The sequence below is a fragment of the Diorhabda carinulata genome, chromosome 2, assembly GCF_026250575.1.
Source record: "Diorhabda carinulata isolate Delta chromosome 2, icDioCari1.1, whole genome shotgun sequence".
NCBI classification, from domain to species: Eukaryota; Metazoa; Arthropoda; class Insecta; order Coleoptera; family Chrysomelidae; genus Diorhabda; species Diorhabda carinulata.
The window spans coordinates 17,319,009-17,341,650 of NC_079461.1; the positions used below are offsets into that span (position 1 = coordinate 17,319,009).

The 22,642-nt window shown below is 30.5% G+C and overlaps 1 protein-coding gene across 1 annotated transcript; it reads left to right on the forward strand.

Annotated features, from left to right (window-relative positions):
* The first annotated feature begins 63 nt into the window (after positions 1-63).
* Positions 64-18,077, forward strand: LOC130903816 (uncharacterized). The gene is made up of 2 exons (XM_057816153.1): positions 64-252; positions 16,437-18,077. Exons 1-2 carry the CDS (start codon positions 64-66, stop codon positions 18,075-18,077), a joined length of 1,830 nt encoding a protein of 609 aa, XP_057672136.1.
* The last annotated feature ends 4,565 nt before the right edge of the window (positions 18,078-22,642 follow it).

Genomic DNA, 22,642 nt, shown 5'->3' on the forward strand with positions numbered 1-22,642 from the left:
CACCGTCGCCGTCGTTTTTTTCCCCATGTGTAGAGGTGCGGCTGAGTTGGTGATAATCGCCGCATGAGCGCCGTCGCCGGAATTTTGGTCGCCATGTGTAGAGGTCCGGCTAAGTTGATGATAATCGCCGCATGGGCGCCGTCGCCGTCGTTTTTTATCGCCATATGTAGAGGTGCGACTGAGTTGGTAATAATTGCCGCATGTACGCCGTCGCCGTCACTTTTTGTCGCCATGTGTCCGCCTGGAAAATCCGTGAGAATTGTCTCATAAGGTGTATCACCAGAGATAAATTTTATGCTTGGTACGTCGTTGCGTCGATTTTTACGGTTAGTTTCAACGAAAAAATTACCCACTAAGTTAAAGCACATATTGGCATAGGGTAGATTTTGATTTTTAAGGTATTTACTGTCTACTGTTGAAATTTCAAGCAAATCGATGTATCTTAATGAAAATCTGAGGTAAAAACCGTTTTTCACTGGACTGGAGCCTCTAAATATTCTAGGTCAAAGATTGACTGGTTCATATTGAACGAAACTTGTTCTGACAGCGTTTTTAAACAGCTTATTCCAATCGAATCAAATCTAGTAGCATTCAATAGAAAAAAAGCTTTTTTTCAATTAGATAACTGCTTGAAATTTGAAAATTTTATTATTTTATGCATCTCAGGTAAGAGATTTCACTGCCCACTTTATATCGCGTTCACTAAACTGGGTCGATCATCATTAAAAACTTGTCTGTGTAAAATAACACATTCTCTGAGTTTCTCGCATCGACCAGAATCGAGTAACCCAGTACAGTGAATCACTACCATGGTTGCTTGCCACTTTAATTGGTAAACCAAGCCATATGTCACCGATAGTGAGGAAAAAATACAACTAAAGTTCCGGAGTCACGAATACAATTATTGTTGTCAAATTCATAAGTGAGACGTGTTTGTTCTTCAATTGTGTCACCTCTAATAAACATCCGCTTAGCAAATACTTGAGAGTAGTTACAAGATTTATTAGTTACAAGATACAATTTTTGAAAAAACTTAATGTAACTTCAATTATTTATAATAGTGATAAAATAGTTCATTTGAGGTGACGTTATTTATAGTTCTTAGTAAACGATTTATGGAATTCATAGTATAATGAGGTAAGTTAAATTTAAATAAACATTTTATTATGAACATTAAAATATATTTAAATAATCAATCAGGAAACTGAAATCTTCCAATTTATGTTATTTTGAAATTTATCTACTTATTTATTCACCTAATAAGATGAAAGAGAAATTAACTTAATGAGATACACAATGTATAATATTGTAACAGCTCTAATTTTATTAGAACGAGCAAATCAAGTGGTGGTATCTAGAAGTATCTGAAACAACAAGAAGTAGCCAAAAAGTAGATATAACAGAACAAAAAAAAAGAAGAAATAATTCAAAATAAACAACAATCAGAATACAAACAAAACTGACTCGATCTGACAGGATTTGAGGAAAAGAAATTGAATTTATTAACCTCAAAACTGACATAAAACAAGTAATGATAGTAATAATATTAAAGGCGTTTGTCTTAAGGTCAAGTACGCTGATGAGGGTTGAGGAAAATAATCGTTAATCAATACTACTTGAACTTACTATTCATCCATAAATACCAAACATAACAAGATACACAAAAATATACCCAAAGCGTAAAACTAAATTGAGTGTTGGTTTTCCTAAAACGTGTAGTAGGTACATCAGAGAGGATTGAGTCAAGCATATGCTATTAGGACATTAAGAAGGTTATAAAAGAAAGATGAGTTGGAATTACAAAATGAATGAAAAAAATGATTCAGTTATCTTTCTGCAGACATATAATACTCCTATATGGACAGTTTCCATAAGTCGTTCCTCGAAAATATTGTTGTGAATGTTACTAAACATCCGGTACAAGCCAAGTCACTGAGCTTCTCTGTGCAGTGAAAACTGTTAGAGCCAAAACAAAAATCAAGCGATGTCAAAGATCTGCTTATACCTGGCAGATTCAGGTCGTTTCCAGAAGGTCACCCAGTATTTCCCTGTGTGATAGGGATTTCGGTATAATATTTAAGGCTTTAAAGAAACATGACCGCATTTTTGATGTAATTTTGCGAAGCTCATCACGGTTTAATAAGTTAACTGTTCATGAAAATACATCATCTGACATAGTTTTAGATTTCAAGAAATGGTAAAATAGGTTTTACAAAAAAATCGTGTGTATCACAAGAAACAAAAGGAAAAAACAAAGTTAAGAAGGATAATCTAAATTAAAAGGATGTGTTAAAGCCTATCCTACAATAAATGGTAATAATTATCACAACTTTTTACTGGCTAAGACAAAAGCCTTCGGTTGAGGCTTACCAAGGTCGAGTGCCAAAAAAATATAAAAATTAAGAGATATTGAAAAACTAAGAGCCTGAAATATACATCTTTGATTTTTTTCCACTTTTAAATTCATCTTTTTAGTAAATTATAAGCATGGTTTTATAATAAAAATAACAGTTTTCACTCGATGGTTGTGGATCTCCTTGCAACTTGATTTTTTTTAAAAGGACGATAATTTAATATTTTAGATCTATATAACTAAATTATGGATAAAGATAAAAGTGTAAAATTTTGAATACTGTTGTAAATTGAATTTCTTTACATATTGATATTTTTTAAAAATATTTTAAGTGGAATATTTTGTATGAAACAGATTTTTTTGGTTTACTTCCTTGGATGCCCGTTTAAAAAAACCGATTGTAATTATTAAAATATCTAAGTATAGTATATTATATTATAAAGATTAAAAGTGCATATTTTTTTACGAGCAATATTTGCAGTTGCGAGGCGGAGCGCAGCGCAGCCGAGTGAATGCAAAATTGCGAGTAAAAATAGGCACTTTTAGTCCGTATGATATATACTATTTTTTCTCCAACCAAGTAAAAATTAAAATAAAGTTAGTTTCAATCAAAAATCGTTAATAATTTGGTAATAAATTTGAGTACCTATCAATTATAACAGCGATAGCAAGTCAGTAGTCATGGATATCCGGTATTGTTGGTAAATATCGATTGTCAAGTAGACGTCAGTAGACGTACTAATCATATAATTTTTGTAGTAGTTTAGTAGTACTTTTAGTCCTAGGATTAAAAGTAGCGTTTTAAATCCTAGGATTAAAAGTTTTGCTAAGCAACGAGCAATTTGTACGGTAAGGAAATTGATGGCTTTTGCACCTGGAAATAGTACAAAAATGTCAACATTTTTTGATGGTTGGAGAAAAATATATTATCGTAAAATTATATTATAAGTTTTAAATTGCAATTCTGTATTAATAGCTTATCAATAATCGTTATATCGATATTAAGAAAACATCGTTTTTGTCCGCAATTCGTTTTGACGAACAAATATTTTTTTCAAAATCCAAGAAAGTGCCTTTACTACTTAAACCTATATTAATCATAACCTTTTCACACTATTTATATTTGTGTACGTATATCTATATAAATTCTCAGGTTTTTCTGGTATTAAATACAGTTTCTTCAGTTGCCAAAAGTGACATTTTTGTCTTCCGTATTTATCAACTCCATCACATTACTATATAAATTAGTTGTATTATCGTGAACTCGTACATTAGACTTTACGTGGATGATCCCGGAATTACCTGGCTTGACCCAGAGATGGCTGTAATTGCTAAAAATACCACAGTATTAGAAAGTACAGAATATATACAGCATATGTTCAAATTTTGAAAACTCCACGTTGTTTAGTATTTATTTGGCAGCCATCAATAGTGAACGTTTTCATTGAAATTGTGAACATGAAAAAAATTGATCAGTAGCAGAGTTTGAACGATGCCGTACGACCTGCGAAGACCAGCATCGCAGATGACGACCAAATAAGGTGAAGACTCCAGAAATATTGAAGAAAATCCACAAAACGGTACTGAATGATCATCGACTGAAAATACGCATGTTAGCAGACATATTAGGCATTTCTAAAACTGAAAATTTGGACATGAGAAAGCTGTGCGCAAGATGGGTGCCACGTTTGCTCACAATGGAACAAAAACAGTGCCTTGAAGATGTTTCCATCGAGTGTTTGGCAATTTTTAACAGAAATGTTTGCGTCGCTATTAACCAAACAAAAGAACAATCAAGACTAAGGAGAACCAGCTACAAAAGAATCAAATACCGTTCCATTGGGATAACTTTCATTGACAATGGCCAAAATTAAGGAATTAAACTTTGGATTGCCATATTCAGCCCCCTCGGAAGAGAACATCGATGGAAAAAGTGTATGGAGTTTAAAGGCCAAAATTTTTGTGTTTTCTTTGTTGGGCAAGGAACTTCTAGGACCATCCTCGTAATTCATGACATATAAACTCGATCAGATTCAAAATAAAATAATATGGCGAAAAGCGGAGCTATCTCGTGACTTCCTCCATTTTTAATTTCGTCACAAACATAAAAAGTTTCGTATTTCACTTGTTGCTTGTTGAAGCTTAAGACTCTTTGATGATAAGCATTTTTTGTGGACTCAATAACTTTAAGTAAACAAGTATCATTTTTGGAATGAAATGAACTAACACAGACAAACACCTTGAGTCAGATTTAAATATAAGGGTTAAGTCTAATTCTATTCAAAATTCTTGTAATCTAGACCGAATGGGGGCTGCATCTCCCACCCTTAGATATAGGAGGGGATTTCAAGGGTTGTTGTGGAGACGATAATATGTTACCAACTTATTAAAACTATATTTTCGATAAGTAAAATATAAACTAATTACAGTCATTATTATTTCAACTAATCGGTCCTTCAAATACAATAATCATGAAGAAATGAAACTATTTAGAGTTTCTATGGGTTAAAATAGGTATAAATCAGGTTATTTTTTTTTCTAAGAAAATATAGAGTTCAAATTATTCGTAATCACATTTTATTTGACTTATCATATTCAATAAATAAAGCAATTTTAGATTATTACTGCATTCCTTTAAATCCATAAAACAGTCTGCCATTCACTGTTATTTATTCTGAATAACTTTTCTATATATATTCCCTTTCTTTGAGTTTTTACTTCTTAGACCTTTTTATATGGTTTTCGTAATAATTATATCTTGATGAGATGAGATCTCCTGTCATTTTTCAGTATAATGTATATTTAAAATTCGAAAAATTGACGATTTTTACTAACTTACGATGTTAATAACTTTTGAACAACTAAATATTTTTCAAAATTGGAAAATCGTATTTGTTTTTTGAACCTTACCGTTTTGTATGTGTACATAAGCTGATAAATTTCAATTTAACACATATTCCTCAATTAAATTTGATTTATGGTCATTACAGCCACAGCAATACAAAAATAAGGATTTGGTGTCTAAAAGACTTTTGGTATCACTTAAGTAAGACGTTGGTTCCCGTCAGAGGACGGTCAGTGTACAATAAATCTCAACGAATACAATAAAACTTAAATAGGTAGATTTATGATTCTTCACAGTCACATTATTATAACTCAGAAATTAAGTAATCCGAGACGATACGTTTCGATATCACTTAACTAGGTATATGATTAACAGATCCTAATAATTCCCATAAGGAGTGGTGAGATAATTAGTTGTTAAATCTAAATAAAAAATGAGATACAATTACTATCAGATGAAGTAAATATGTTGATATGAGTGAATGAAACCAGAAAATTTTATTTTCATAATGAAATTTATTACCTGAAACGTTAAATTCATCAATTGCGCAAAACAAATCATCACAATTAGTGAATATTTTTCAAAATACTGTCCTTATACAAGATGATGTGACCATGAACTTTTGCAGTCAATACCCTAAACGCGACCTGGCATTATTATTGGGCACTGGGTGAAGGATAGGTTAATGACTGTTGATAGTACGAACCATGATCGTACATAATTACGTGTTGGTGTTTTCAGGTTTGAGCAATGAGTACCGCTATTCCTTCATCCGTTCGAGGTCGTGAGACGCAGCTAACAGTAGTTCATATGGTGTTGTTACAGTGCAAGCCGTTTGGCATCTTTTATTTAAAACAGTTCTATCAGTAAGTATTTTTTTGGACAAATTATATGATATAGAGTGAAACTGTATTCAAAATATGTTTTTCAATGTTTTATTCTCACTTTTACAAATCAGTTATTGAATATAAAACTAGTATTTAAACTATTAAATTAATTTAATATAATAAATTTGTTACTAAGACTACTTATATATAGTTTACTTAAACTGTCTAGTGTGTTCCAAACTAATGATTTCGAAAGTTTCTTGATATCAAAATGTGAATCTCGCTTTCTTGATTTTGTTTTTTTGTTTAGATATCAATCAAATTTCCAATTTCTGTACCATTAACAAAATAAGCGGTCGTAATAACGCGTTGGTTGAATAATTAAAATAAAAACTATTTATTAACAAAAAAAATTTAAATAAATAAATTGGTTTCAATAATTTGACTCCTGCAGCAAATCGTTGGAAATTAAAACTATTAAGAACACACTATTCGTGTATATGCTCTCTTAAATACCAATCCTATTGTATAAAAACGTTATACATAATTATATTTATGGTGGTTAGAGTCACATGAATATGAATACAAAAAAATGTAAGTAATTTGATAAGTTAATGAAACTTTTTAAGTGACAAATGGAATCGCTTAACCACGACGTTGGTGCCCGTTGGTCTAATTGTTTGACCAAGTGCCGCGGTTTCTTATTGGGAACGTGGCAACGAAACACCAAAGTGGACTCACTTTAATATATTTTCTGAACTTTCAAATACTTATGTATTCATCGTCTGAGAAATTTTATATTTATTTATATTTTTTTCTTTTTCTATTTATTCTATGCAGAGCCCCTGTAAGGGCTGTGTGCAAAAAACTATTTTGGCATTCCTAAGGCATTTTGGATCATTTTTTTTTCATTTTTTTTAAAGTAGGTAGGTAGTTGGTTGAAATAAAACAAAAAACTGAACTTCAGAAGTCACATTTATTTGTAGACTAAAATATCAAAATTAACCAAATGGAATAAAAACAAAATAAATTCTTGTTTACATCCATTTTAAAGCGTTTATTCAACTAATGGGGTATAGACACGTTGTTTATAAATACTATAAAATAACCAAAAACTAAAAATCACATTTTTTTAGAAACAAATAACAGAAATATTGCCTATAATGTCTATATATGACTCAAATTCAGTTTTTATCTAAATATTTTGATAAAAACTGAAGTTAAATCGAAACGTTAATTTTTTATCAATCTCCCAAAAAGAATAATTCTTAATGAAATACCTGCGTTTGGATGGGTGGAGATTAAATTGTTTTCAAATATATATCGTAAAATACTCGAGGGGGTCAGTTGCTTCAGGTAATGAAAACAACTTTAACGTTTTGATTTAATTAAATAAATCATTGAGTCTATTACCTTATTATACTGATCTGTCAGTCGCTCTTCAAGAAGAAAACGTTTTAAAAGATCGCTGTCACTCAATTTGAATCCGAAAATATTATCATTTAATAAGTCAAATCAGTTTTTTAGAAAGCTTAAAGTTTGATTTATAATTTTTAAGAAAAAAAGAATTTTAAGGGTGGTTTTTCGTTCATGAAGGGTCTCATCTCGGTGTTCATGGTTAGTTTTGGTTTAAATTTTCTCCTCACTGTTAGTAACGGTGGAAATTATTTTTTTTTAGCCCTGGGCTTTGGCGCTTCTAAAGGATGGCGCCCGTGTGCATTGCGCACTGTGCACATATAAGAGCGGGGGCCCTTATTCTATGTATTCTATAAGACTGCAGAGCAGCCCTTCAAGCACTCGACTGTCGTAAAATTGAATTAAAGCTAGTGTTGGAATACATGTCGTCGTGGATTTCGCTCTAATAACCTCTCGTAGATTGCTAAAAAATCATATCTGATATAAAAAATTCTTTATTTTCTTATTTATTAGACCTTTTGATATATTAATGCATCTAAATGTTTTTGATTTTAAGTCTCTTCTGTTTCAAAACGTCTCGACTTTTCCTTAGATCTTTATCAAAATATTTTTTTGAAACTTCAAATTTTATCTTTCTATCAAAAATTATTATAAAAAACTAATTCTAAAACAGATAAGACCTAAAATCAAGAATCGCGGCGTTTGTAATTGAGCTCCTACGAAACGGCTTGACCAATTCTCATGATAGGGTAGGTCTGAGAATCGAACAACATCTAATTTTTAATCCTCCCAAATGTTAAGGGTAGTCCACTCCTAATTTTTATTTTTTTTATTTTTCAGATAATTTTTTTTATTTTTTATTTGTTAATTATATACTTTAATTTTTAAGCAAGATTTCAATTTTTTTGTCATGACTTAATAATAAGTATTGGTAATAGTATTAAAAAATGGCAATCGAATATAATAACATGACTTAGGATGAAAAATATTATATTACTCTGAATTTTTCACCCCTCTACGATCAACCCCTATTTTTCCATTGCGATTTTTCCATTTTTTATTTATCCACAGATCCGTAATAGTATTAAAAAATGGCAATCGAATATAATAATTATAGTATGATGAATTCTTATTTATTTTCTTTTTGTATCGATCGTAGCAGTGACTGTTATACGTCCTATTTTCATTTTTCTGTGCAACTCTCATCGTAAATTTATCATTAAGTTCCAGTGCAATAATTATTTATTAATAATTGAAAAAACAGTTTTTAATAAACAAGTATTGTGAGTTCCCACTAACAACGGTCATTATCGTACCTGTACATATTGTACTTAGCATTTCTTTAAAATAGTTTTAAATCAAAACAGAAACGAAAGGTAAATCAAATAATAAGCAAACAAATACAATATTGAATCACTGTTTCTCACATATAATAATATAATCGAATATTTTTCTGTTAAAATCAGAAACATAGCCAAATAGATCTGTGGTTCCTCATCTCACCTTGTTTTGTTTGAGTATATGTTGTAATATTCTTATTCAAAATTATATAAAATTCATAGTTCTTGATTGTTTCTAATCCTCTAATCACTAGATTTTTTCATTCTTCATCAATTTTTATAGATATTTAACGTTACTATTTCTGCAGTCTTATTTCTTATTCTAAAGCTTCATTAAACACTTAAATTTTCACCAACTTCTCTTCGAATAAACCAAGAATTGTGTATTCAAAAAGCACAGTCAATGAATTCGTATTGGACTACAATGATTTCAACTGGGGGGCTTTAAACACTTATTGGATATGGAAAGTAGGAACGTGGAATGAAGTGTGAAAATATCTTCAATCTGAAAAATCATGAGCAAAAATTGTACAAATTCGTTCAACCGAAGAGGCGATTGAGGCATGAAACTTAAAATCTTGTACAAGTCCGAAAAAAGCAAATTTATTTCGATATTAGTGACTGATTTACAAAAGGAAACGTTCAAATTTGCATGAAATTAAAAAATCGGTTCTTGCAGATCTGGATTTCATTGGTAATAATATGAACTTCTAATAAAAATTTTGGCTGGTTTAATGGAAATTTTATGACTCCATCTAAAATTGTCAGAATTACTGTTTTTTTTTCTATTTTAAGGCAAAAATTTGCTTCAAGGGGTTCCGGACTTAGTAGAAGAAACGTTTGATGAACAATGTACTAAAAACAGCTTTTTTGGCTGCTAAAACTATTAAATCTTCAGCAATGTAGCTACATAAAAAGAATTCTGGGCTCTGTTCCCAAATAAAAAATGTATTAAAACACAATTTACCAACATTTCTAGTGTTGAAAGATTATAATAAGAAGCTATTTCGAAAAAGAATTATTTCAAAAACTGATTGTAACATCATGTCACATTCTCACTTTGTTTCGAATATAATAATTAACCATTTTTTATCACACTTCGTGAGCCATAACAGAATAAAGAATTATTTCGATGTTTCAACCATCTCGAATGACCTAGAAATTAGTCTTGGCATTAAAAAAACTATTTGTTAATTTAGAATATTTAGCATGTGTAATCAAATATTTTTTAAAATTGTTTCTACACGGTACAAGAAATTACATCCAACTTACACGCCACTTAGATATTTCCGCATGGGGTGAAGAAGCAGCTTTACTTTATACAGAGGGGGTGCTTAATAATTCAGAGGGTGTGCTGAAGGAGGATGATTTCATACTGTGAATTGTCAATTTAAAAATAAAAATTTGTTTCAGTAGTGGTTGTTAACGCCTTCTAGTTAACTCCTTCAATCACTTATGTTTTTAATTTCCTTTTACATCTCATTTATCCAAATTAATGAATATGGATTTATAATACTTCCAATTGCCCAAATTCCATATTCTAATTTATTGATGTGCTAAGTATTGGGATGGAAATCGATGCTTGGATTTCTGTTTATCGTTCAAATTTTTCTCAGGTTATTTTAAATAGAACGATCTGTATATTGATACATTTTAAAATCTATGTAAAATTTTAGTATACTTATGACTGAAAACTTTTTTCGAAAAATGCATACTTTTTGAGTTATTCATCTTTTCACTAAATTTATAAAAAAAATGATAAATTACAGTTTTTCTGCAGCTATTGGTTTTGGGAAGAAAAATACTTTGAAGTTATGATTTCATTTTATACAAGTTCATCTTGAAAAAAACTTTTGATTTAAAATAAAGTAAGGGTTGCTTATCACCACCAAATAATGTAACAGAAATATTGAAAAAATATCCTTTGCGAGTGCACGAAAATTACAGAATTTCAAGTTTCTAGTATTACCGAAATTTTAGAAGAAAACAAAAATGGAAATTCAATTTTAGTTACCACTTTTTGAAGGTTGTTATCTCGAAAAAAGTTGTGATGAGTTAATTTTGTTACAGAAAAGACCCATGTTAATTTCATACGTCCAATCACCTGATTTTGTCGCATGAATTTATAAACACCCTGTTTATAAAACATTCGATCAACTCTTTTAATTTTAAAATCGCTTGTCAATACATGAAAATCCGGAATTTCAGCGCTCAAATTAGACCCTAAAGCTTCATTTGATTGAAAATCATCGGTAAATTTTTGAGTTTTATGGAATATTGAATATTTTAACTAAAATAATTGTCGCAACAACGAATTGCCACGGTTGTATATTAATTTTATTATGACAAATATTCTTCACGAGATTTTATTTATATGAATAGTTTTATCAAGATTATACGCCCACATAAAATGTACCTACGCAGGTAATTAACATCCACGAGCTGTCAAATTGGATGAATCTGTTACTGCGAAATATATTTTTTTCAGAATACGTACAAAAAAATCATATTTTACTAGCCAAATTTTGGAATGTTGGCCATAAGAGGTCTGGCTATTGAATAACGAAACTGGTAAAGGAAAAGGATTTTATTATAAACATTATTCTACATTCTAAAGCTCCCTTCAATCGTCACACATCTTTCCAAACTTTTTTCATTGATCGAAGGAGTGCTGGAAATTTTCTTTGGTGAGGACCTTTAGGAGCTCTGCCACTTTTTGCTTTACCGCTTCCATCGATTCAAATCCTTTTCAATGTAGATCTTTTTCCAACTTTTCAAGGAAATCTGAGCAGACCCGTTGACGCAATAGCTTTTGGTCAGTTAGAGTTAGATTTAGACTTTTGTCATGTGTAATTCCTCGTGTAAAATTTTTCTAATCGTTTTTTTATCGGTGTTAACAGTCTCAGCAAACATCCGGATGCTCATTCGACAATCTGTAGGATCTGGTTGATTTGGTTGATTGTTTGATTACTGTTTTCGGAATTGAAACAGTCACAGGGCAACCTGGGTACTGGTTATCTTCAATGCCCTCATTAAAGCATTTACATCACATTAAAAACACGCGCACGAGATAAAGAATTGTCCCTATAGGACTCTTGTATCAATTTATAGCACTCAATCGGAGTTTTTTATTCTAGGCGCGCAGTCTTGTTATTTAATAGCCTGACCTCGTAAATGTGTGCAGAAGTTTGAAACATATAAAGTAGGTCAGAAGGTCATACCTTAAAATTATAACAGTACTTTTCAGTAGTTATTTTAATCGGCTTCTGTAGTTGAAATCCAACATTTTTAAATGTTTAATAAGAGTGAGAAATTAGTATCAATCGACGAATTATTGAAAGTATTAATCTTTCAGTATCCTTTCTTTTTCATATAATAACAAAATACGACGTATATGATTCAGTTGAAATAGATAACCTAATGTAGTAAACTAACAATATTACAAATCTTCCAAATTAACAAGAATATGTCTATCTATTGAAATATGACAACACCGCTTCGTTAATTTACAAATTTTTCTTCGAATCAACTTTATTTATTAATTGAACACTTCTCAAATCAATTCTTTAAAGCTCTTGCCTCGAGATATAATGTATTTTTATTTTCTCTCAGTATCTACTAAGTATTTAAGAAGCTTTTATATTGTCTAATATATACTAGATTTAATTTCTTTACTTAAGCTTTTAAAGATTTTGGATGCGAGTTGAACAGGATTATTGAAACCTATGTAAAGACGCGTTCTCACGAGTTAAGTTTAGTTGACCAATTTTAGTTGAGCAACAAAATATGAATAAAAACTTTAGTGAGAACCTGTCGTTCAATAGAGTTGATCAACTTTTTAGTTGATCAAGAAAAGTTTGACCCAGTCAAACTTTTATTGTGTTTAGTTCAATTTTTGGAAGTGGCCGGGATACACGTGCATTTAGTTGATTTGTTAGGTGTTATTGAAAGTTATTAACCAATGAAAAATAGTTCAAAATGAGTGTCAAGTGTAAAGAAATGAAAATACCTGTCATTACTATTGCTGAAATAAAAAACAAAATAAAGATTATTAGAATCATGTATAAAAAAGAATATTCATTGGTTTGCAAATCGATACATCTTATTAATTTTTTAATAAAAATTGTTCACTAGTTTGTTTTTTGGTCTAAAAACTATATACTTGATTTTATCAATATTCATTTATAACTTATTAGAAAACAGCCAACGACAATATTCATTATAGTCTTGTCAATTTGTTGTTCCATTTTTTACTTTGAGAATTAGCAGGTTAAAAACATATAAAAAATAAAACAAAGGTCCGAGAACCCAACCCTATGGTACCCCGTGATAATGGACTGAGACCTTAATTACAATTATATATTTAACTTTTGAAAATTTATTTCTAAAAAACCTTATTTACAACGAATGAAGTTAATTAATTTTACGATTGAATTAACTAATATTCATTAAACGAACTAAATTAATAAAAAGTGTTTATAACAAATTTTTATATCAATTTTATATATCAATGCTGACACATGTTTACAAAATATGATCTTTTTGCATATTAATTTTTAGAATATTCTATATTTTTCTTCACATAACTCCTCCATCTCTAAGAATGAAAAATAATGAAGGTATTTTTCAGATCCTGCTTTTAACAGTTTTCGTTTAAATTTCGGAATTAACCAAAATATTGAAATAATTACACAAATTATTATCATTATTGAAAATAGTCCAATTGACATATGGCTCCTTAGATTTTGTATTTCATGAATCGGTTTTATGTTTGATGCAATTTTATCTATTTCGTAAAATTTTTCAAAATCTATTTCTCTTAGATTTGGAGATTTGTATATTATAATTTCTTGAATAGCGTACCACTTCAAAGAATGATTATATTTATTTTTCAAAAATAATTCTCCTATTATCTTTTCATTTAGTATGGCATTTAATTTTCTATTCAAATATTTTGAACTTATGAATCAAATTCTTTGTTAATTGTTTCATAATTGATCTCAATTTTCTCAATTTCATTATTCATTTTTCTTTTATCAATCATGTTATTCTACATATTCAATATATTTATATTTGGTTCAGGTTCTCTGATATTTATTATTATTATTATTTATAATCTTTTCTTTCATTGTCATATCATTATTCATTTCAATTATTTTTTTATTTAGTTCCATTGCCTTTTCTTTTACTTCAATTTAATTATTATTTCCATTTCTTTTCAATTCATCCTATCCCGTATACGGGGTGTGTCCCATGACGAGTTAAAACTATCTGTATATGGCAAAATACTTATAGTAAATCATGAAAATTACTATGCTTAGGTTTTCGAATACGATTTTTTCAACTAAAATATTTTCAAAGATGGTTCTTCTGGAAGTCGACTGTAACTTTGTTATTTTAAACAGAACACCCTGTATTTACACACGTTTTTGAAATCTACTTGAAATTTGAGTATATTTTTATCTAAAAACTTTTTTCGAAAAATGCATACTTTTTGAGTTATTAATTTTTTTGTAAAAAATTTGACCGTTGCAGACCCTTATAAATTATTTTTTAACGGGGATTCCCTTAAAGATATTAATATGGTTTTTGTTCGGTTGGTTTTACCAAAGTAAAATCTATTTAAATCTATGTTGAAAAATGTTTCATTTTATACAGAGTGTATATGAAAAGTGTTCAAAGTTTAACTTCATAATTATCAAATTTCTTCATTTTCTTTAATAAAACCACCCGGTTTTTTCTATTTTAATGCATTTAGAGGTGAGTAATAAGGTAAATTCATGTGAACTTTCCAATACCCGAACCTTACCGTTATCCAGATATTGAGGGTTTTCTGTAAATTTTTATAGATTGTATCCGAAAACTCACACGTAGGAATTTTCATGATTTTACAACAAGTATTTTGTCATATACAGATAGTTTTAACTTGTCGTGGGACACCCTGTATTGTAATTCTACGTCTAACTTCACTTTCTCAAATAATTCTGTTTCTAATTATTCTAATGTTCCACTATTGATTTATTTTTCCATCAGAATATTGTTTTCGAGTACTTTACTGTTACATTCAATTTGTTTTCTTCTTCTTTGTCAAAAAACCAACCGAGATATACCTAGTTCTACTTGTTCATTTCTTTCTTTATAATGATTTAAGTCCGATTCGTTCGTTTCTATTAATTTTCCAATGTTTTTTAATGGATCATCAGAATTAAAATTTATTTCTACTATTTCTAATTCTTTTTCCGAGGATCGCTTCGAAAATTTACAGTTTGATCATTGTTATTTTTTTCTGATTCAAATAAGTTTCCAAAGTTATCTACCATTTTTTCTATTTCATCGTTTTTGTTATCATAATCATTATTATATATTTCTTCAGACGTAAAATTTGGGTTTTCATTTTTTGATTGTAAATTTTTGTTATTATGATTAATATTAACGTTCCTGGTGGGACTGTCTGTGAAAATTCTTGATATCGTAGACATCAGTTCTAGTTTTGGCAACAACAGGTATTTGGTTTGGCCGGAAAACGTTTTTTCTTGATCCAAACTCCATAACCTCTGCTTTTCCTATTAATTTTTCTTGTACACTTGTATAGCGTATGTTTCAATTAATTTATATCTGTTTGGGAATTTATCCAAATTATTAATATCTCCATCATATGGTATTATATTTTTGAGTTTTAATTTAAATAAAACCCAGTTGAGAGTCGGATTGTCGTTGCCATTTTTGTTGAATCTGGATTGTCTTTCTCTTCTTTTATATTTAATTTATTAAATATACTAAATAAATTATCTAAATCGTTCATAAAAATAATTATTAATAAATTATCTCAACTGATTGATAAGGATAAAGTAAAAAAGGAAAAATTACGAAAATAACGAGACTTGGCACTTAAAGCGATCTGAAATTCCTGTCCTTTGAAGAAAAATACTTCGTCGAGTTTCTCACCATACTATGCGTAAAATTTGCACGAATACTACTGCGCCAATTATATATTTAACTTCCGAAAATTTATTTTTAAAAAACTTTAATATCACAAAAACACAATTTTTAATGAATTAGCTTAATTAATTTCACGATTGAATTGAATATTAAAATAAATGCAGATACATGTTTAAAAAATATGTCTTTTTTTGTATTAGTTTCTAGAATATGTAACTCTACAATATTGTTTTGATCCAAAGCCTATCTATCATTCAATTTATCATATAGTGAATTACTAATATTAAATTGAGTCATCTTTTTGATGAAAAAATTTCGATAAAACATTTATAACAAAAATTGTCTTATATTTACTTATTAATTCTTTGTCAGCAGTTTCAAAATAGGGCAGACGCCACTTACTTTAGGGTTTTCTGGAAAAACACTCGTAGTTAATGCCATTTAACTAGTTTTGCTATTGGGTCTGATATAAAAGTCAATTATATCCATATACATATTAGGATAAATATCAAACATTCTCGAAGGCTGATCGCATTCACCCACTGGTCTGTAATATGAGTACGATCCGATTAACTCGATTAGTTACCGAACAAGAATGATCAGATCGTGATCGGATTGACCCGATTGACCCAATAGTTTCCGAAAAGTCTTATAGCACAACAATAATATATTTTATTTCATTTGAACTAATTCTAATCGATTTTTTTTTGTTGCAGGTGAACGCAATGTCTTCGCGAGTGATTTTACTGTTAATTATAACATTTTTTAAGTTACTGAAATGTTTGCCATCAGAAGAAATCACCACCAGGTATACAACAGGAACAAAATATAATATAGAGTTAATTAAAAAGTCAACAACAAACTGTTCGCGATATTTAACGGAACCATTAAAAACCATTTTATCAAATAATCTCTGTGAAGCAGATACTGCTAGAAAATTAAAGATAGTTCCCACTAGAAAATATAATACGTACACAACAAATAAAAATATTACATTCACACCACTTAAACTGAGAACTAAAATTATCTCGACTACCCCAAAAAGCATAAAAATTTTTAATTCAAAAATTACTAGTGCAACTATTAAACCTCAATTAAGTACAGTAACAAAATTAATTAAAAATCCAATAAAGAATGTTACTTTATCTAAAGTAGCCCTTATTGAAAATTCGACCAAAAAAAAATTAATTAAACTGAAAAAAAGAAAACCTTCAACGCATAAAATTGTTACAAAATGGAAAGACGCTAACGATTTAGACGACAATAAAAAAACATTATATAAACAAAACATCCCTATTCCTAATCCCAATCCGGAAATAATATCTTCATCTCCTCCATTTTCTTTAAGTGATGTAGGACAAATCTCACCTTTAGTAACAGTACCAAACCTCCAGAATGATTTGAATATCATACCAGAGATAACTTCCCACACGCCAACTTATTCATCCTTAACAGGAGTACCGAATTTATCAGAATTCACACCTGTTGAGACAATAGAACCTCTAACCAATGCAGGAACTCCTAATAGACCATTAACAACCTTCAAACTGGATATGCTACCTTCTGGCATCGAAGGTGATAGCGTTAATTCACCATGTCCTACAGTTCATATTTCCAGTTCAGTTTTACAACCTAATGAACGTCAAGGTTGTTCGGATTTGAACTTGGTTATAAATTCTCATGTCATGCAAAGCTCTGATAGTAATAGGCTTTCAGAACCGATCACTTATGATTCGATACCAGAAACTGAGGATTCTGTTCCTTTAGCGCAAGCTGTTGAAAGTGAAGCAGTAGAAGCTGTTGAAACACCAGCTGGTCAATCAGTTATACCACAATCTGCAGGCGGTACTGGTGGAACTGGAGGAACTGGTGGCTCTGGAGGAAGTGGTGGTAGTGGTGATGGAGGCGCTTGGAAATTTCCCGATCTCAAGCATCTTTTCGAAGCTTTAGGATATCTTTGGAGAGGGTTATGCTACGTATTTGAATTTTTGAGAAATCCATATCTATATTTGATACCCATGGCGATATTCTTCCTTTTAGGATTTTTGAAAGTGATGGTTTTATTTCCTTGGTGGATTCCTCTACTCATATTATACGTCAGTGTTAAAAGCGCTACTAAACAAAAGCCCGCTGTAACATTTTATAAGCACGTCCATAAGCCGGTGAAACATCTCGATGGTTGGTTCTGGAATCACCAAACAAAAACTTGGGAAAATGTCAACGATTACTCGTATAAAAAAAGAAATGATGTAGTGGGAAGTACTTATGATCCTAACGATAGTCTTACGAAAGACCTGCAAAGAATTCATCAGTTATATAATGGTACTACCAGAGTTCATAAGAGACGAAAATATTAAAAACACGTTTAAAATAAAATACTCAATTATATGATAAATATGTTATGCTAGTCATTTGTTTAAGAAAGCAATTGTCGTATTAAACTAGCTCTCTAAGTTGGTAGCTTAGAAATCACAAAGTACATGTCGAATGCGTGAAATCATACGTATAGCTCTAAATATTGTTTTTTATATCAAAGTGAGAAAAATAGACTTTTCCGAATAATCTGATCTAGTTCATTTATAAATAGAGGAAGAATTTACGTAACCAGTCCAGAAAATACTGTAGACGAGTAGACAAAATTCTAAAGCGAGGCGCAGGCGAGTCCTAGAGTCTACGAGTCCGATAAAACAGTTTCCAGTTGTATAAATTAGATTATTTTCTCAGCAACCGTGTACATTGGTTATTAACAATTATATGAAGTACATTTCTTCATGTTATTTATTTATAACACAATTAGGAACATTTAATGTATCTTTTTCTTGCTAAGATACTGGGGAACCCAATGTTTACAGCTGATCTGTTAATCCAAATTCTTTCAAAAAGTCCAGAAAATACTGTAGACGAGTAGACAGGATTATTCTAAGGCGAGGCGGAAGCGAGTCCGAAAAAACAGTTTCCGGTTGTATAAAGTACATGATTTTTTCAGCAACTGTGTACATTGGTTATTAACAATTATATGAAGTACATTTCTTCATATTATTTATTTATAACACAATTAGAAACATTTAATGATGGGGGTATCATAAATACTGCGACCCACTGTGTATCTTTTTCTTGTTAAGATACTGTGGAACCCATTGTTTACAGCAGATCTGTTGATCCTAATTCTTTCAAAAAGTCCAGAAAATACTATAGACGAGTAGACAAGATTCTAAGGCGAGGCGCAGGCGAGTCCTAGAAGTCTCAGCACATTTATTCTGGTTATAGTTTCACAGAAGAGTCGTTGTTCCAGCCCCTGTTGGTTGTCCCAATAATTTGTTTTGCTCATATCTACCTTCTTTTCCAATGCTTTTTGTATTGTTTTATAGTTGATACCACAGAAACGTTCAGGTCCCATGAAAGGCTTGTCTGCCCTCGGTTTAGAAAGCTTATCAGTTATTTCATTTTCCTTTAATCCATTTATACGAATTTCGTGCATTAGATCAAAAAAATTTATACAAAAATATTCACATTGGCATGAATGCTGAAAAAGTTTCTCCTTACTTTCAATATAAACATATGCTTGTTAATTCAAAACCATCGAGGTAGTATTTCAATAAAATAAAACACGTTGATACACTACAGTTGTCAATAAATAATAAAATAAATAAAATAATTAAACCTAGAATCAGTCAAATATGAAAATAATCTCTTAAATTCCTTTAATTTTTGAATTCGTAGAACTCTTTATATATCTTCTTAAATAGATAGTATTGAGTAGATGCTCTAGGCTGGTGTGGGGGCGGAAGTAACATTTACGGGCTACTTAGTTATATCCTTTCGTCACGTCTAACCGCAGATTGCGAGAACCGAAAAATTGACGGTGGGGCATTGTTATAAATTCAATACCGGCTTGGCAGCGAATGAAAAATTTATATATAGGTACGAAATGCTGGGTAGGATACTTCTGCGGCAGTAGTTTCTGCTAACTTCCTTCATAATCTCTCCTCACATCTTTCTCGTTTCCTCCTTTTTTTCCACAGAATTCTTAGAATAGAATAAGCTTAACAAAATCAACATAAAGTACATGGTACTAACGCATTCAGTTGTTTTACTTAATAATGTGACCTAATTTTGAAAATATAATTCAATTATTCTCTATTCGATTTGCTGATCTCCGCAACAAATTCTTCAAGTCTACGAAAATACTGAAGACATAATTGAACTTAGGTATTTAATATGTTCTAGCAACATAAGTTGCTTTAGCAACACTTTGATGGTAAACCAGATTTCTTATTCGCTGCCAGGGCGTTATCGCAATCTGCGGTTGTACGTGACGTGAAGGATACCATGACGTAGCCCGTAAACGTCACTTCCGCCCCAAGACCAGTCTAGAGCATGTACAGTCTGGTTTAAGGTCTATTTTAAGATATACTTTTTTAAATAATATACTTTTTTAAATAATATACTTTTGACGTTTCAAACTAATTTTGGCTCTTATCAAGATGTTGACCCAAGGAATATCATTCAAAAGCAGATACCTTAAGCGAAGAACATATATCCATGATAATATTTTCAAATTCATGTCTCACTATCAATTGACGATAGCGAAATTTTCATCATTGTACTTTGCGGTTTCCCATTTTGTATATATTATCACAAAATATATATATATCCAATGAGAAGACTGATATCATTAAGATAATTTTAAGCGTGTTTTGAGATCTTTGAATTTCCCCTTATCAACTCTCCATCAATTATTAAGTTGTCTATTATTGGGGGAAAAATAATTACTCTCTAACTTATGACAGTAGACAATTTCCTGAAAACAAAAAATATGTTTACCTATTCAAGATCCTTGCCTGGTATGAAATAGTTGATTCCACGGTCTAATATCAATTTAAAATTTTTTATTTTTGTTACTTAACAGAAAAGAAATTCTTTTGTAAATTCTTTTGTTCAATTCAAAAGAAATTAAAACAATTATATATGATGTCAAATTGTAACTCACACACCTCAGTATCAAAATGGATCGTGCCGAGAAGCACACAGTGATTAAATAGTTTTGATAGAATTAGTTGACCCTAACACAAATTAAAAAAGATTTGGTGGATACATCGGAGCAATTTACAGTATCATATGAACTATGATGGACAATTGTTCAAAAGGATTTGGTGGATACATTGGAGCAATCTACAGTATCATATGAACTATGGTGGACAGTTGTGTACAGACAAGCATGAAATTGGTGCAACCCCAACCACTCCACACAAAAATATTGGGCAAACAAAATTTTCTCACTAAATTAGTAACAGGCGTAATTTTGGCAAAATTAATTAAGCTGCAAAGTTACATTACAATTAATGAAAAAGGCCGGGGAAATTATCGCGAGATAAGAAACTTTGAAGGAGATTGTAATGAAAAATGATAACCTTTGTTAAAGTAGGTTGAAGACCTCTCGATGAATACTAAGTATTCACGGTTGTTTACTTTTCTATGGTATAACTGATACCCGACTCCCACGTGGTCACAATACCAACCTAATAAAACAGTGCTTACAAAAAGATATAGCACCAATAGTTTGAAACGATTACAATCAAACTGCAATAAGGGCAATTAGTTTTGTTTATTCCAGCTATTAGTGGAAAATCTGAGTTAAAGCTTTGATCATCTAATGTTTGGTAATGTAGAAATGATTTCTTACAAATTCCTGTGAAACATTTTTTAATAATAATACAAAAAGAAGATGGGATATTTGTTTCATCAATAACACTGAAAAATAGTTTTTTAGACATGTTTAAACACTTTAACCTTAATTTGATGAGCTCTTCTTTCAGCAAAAAGCTCCTCCGGATTACAGTTTTCTTTGTTTTCTTGGGTATAATATGATTTTTAGCTGATATTCACGTTCTTGAAAGTTCAAAGCTAAAGTTACATACAAAAGTTGGTATTATAATAAAATTTCTCGATTTTTCTTGATACCCCATTTGTTATAAATTTTTTTCACCGACTATGAACGAATTCTAAAGAGCCATTTACTACAGGCAAATTAGGTGATTTTGAGCTAAGACCTTGAATTCAATTTGGCGGTTTTGATTTTCTAGATTCTGGGAGGTTTCAATTTTTTCCTAACTTCAAAATTTCCATTATGAAATTTGTTTGAAAGCTAAAAAATATTTAGAATCATGAATAATTCGTAAACTATGAGAAATTCGTAACAAACTACCGTAACAAAAAATGTGGTGTAAGAAATTCTCTACAAGCAAGTATCCCAGCTATTTGTGTCCTAATCTAAAAATTTTCTCCTCAAAAATATTTTGAATCGCGAATAACTGGAAAACTACGAGGAACTCGAAAAAAAATTCTGAAGCAAAAAATTTATAGCAGGTAATTCTCTACAGATTGGTCTTTGAGCATTTTTCTTTATCTCAAAATTTTCCCCGTAAAATTGGTTCATGAACTCAAAAACATTTGGAATTGCGGATAAATCGAAAACTATGAGGATTTCGATACAAAATGCCGGATCAAGAAATGTGAAGCACATTCTGTACAAAAAAAGGTTTCATTTTTTTCGTAAACTCAAAGTTTCCATTATGTAATAATAACTCGAAAACTACGTAGAATCCGAAAAAAAGTGCCGGAGCCAAAACTGTAGAGCACAAAATTCTTCATAAATTGGTTTCCAGGCATTTTATTTATAAACTTTTTTACAGTAATATGAAAGCTCTAGCTGAGTTCCTAGATATTATCAAGGTATTTGATACTGTTAATCACCTTCAGGTGCTCTCAGTGCCTTGGAGGATATAGGAATACGAGGATTGCCGCTAGATTTAATACCAAGATATATATGTAAAGAGAGCAAATGGTCGGGATAAATAACCAAATAAGAAAAAAGATGAAAATTAGAACAGGAGTTCCACAAGGACCTTGGTTTTTCATAATG

What these genes read in the sequence shown, in the direction of transcription:
- LOC130903816 (XM_057816153.1), top strand. Translation starts at nt 64, where the DNA reads ATGAGCGCCGTCGCCGGAATTTTGGTCGCCATGTGTAGAGGTCCGGCT. An exon ending in TGTGTCCGCCTGGAAAATCC is followed by an intron (nt 253 to 16,436) that starts GTGAGAATTGTC and finishes TTTTTGTTGCAG; the next exon opens with GTGAACGCAATGTCTTCGCG.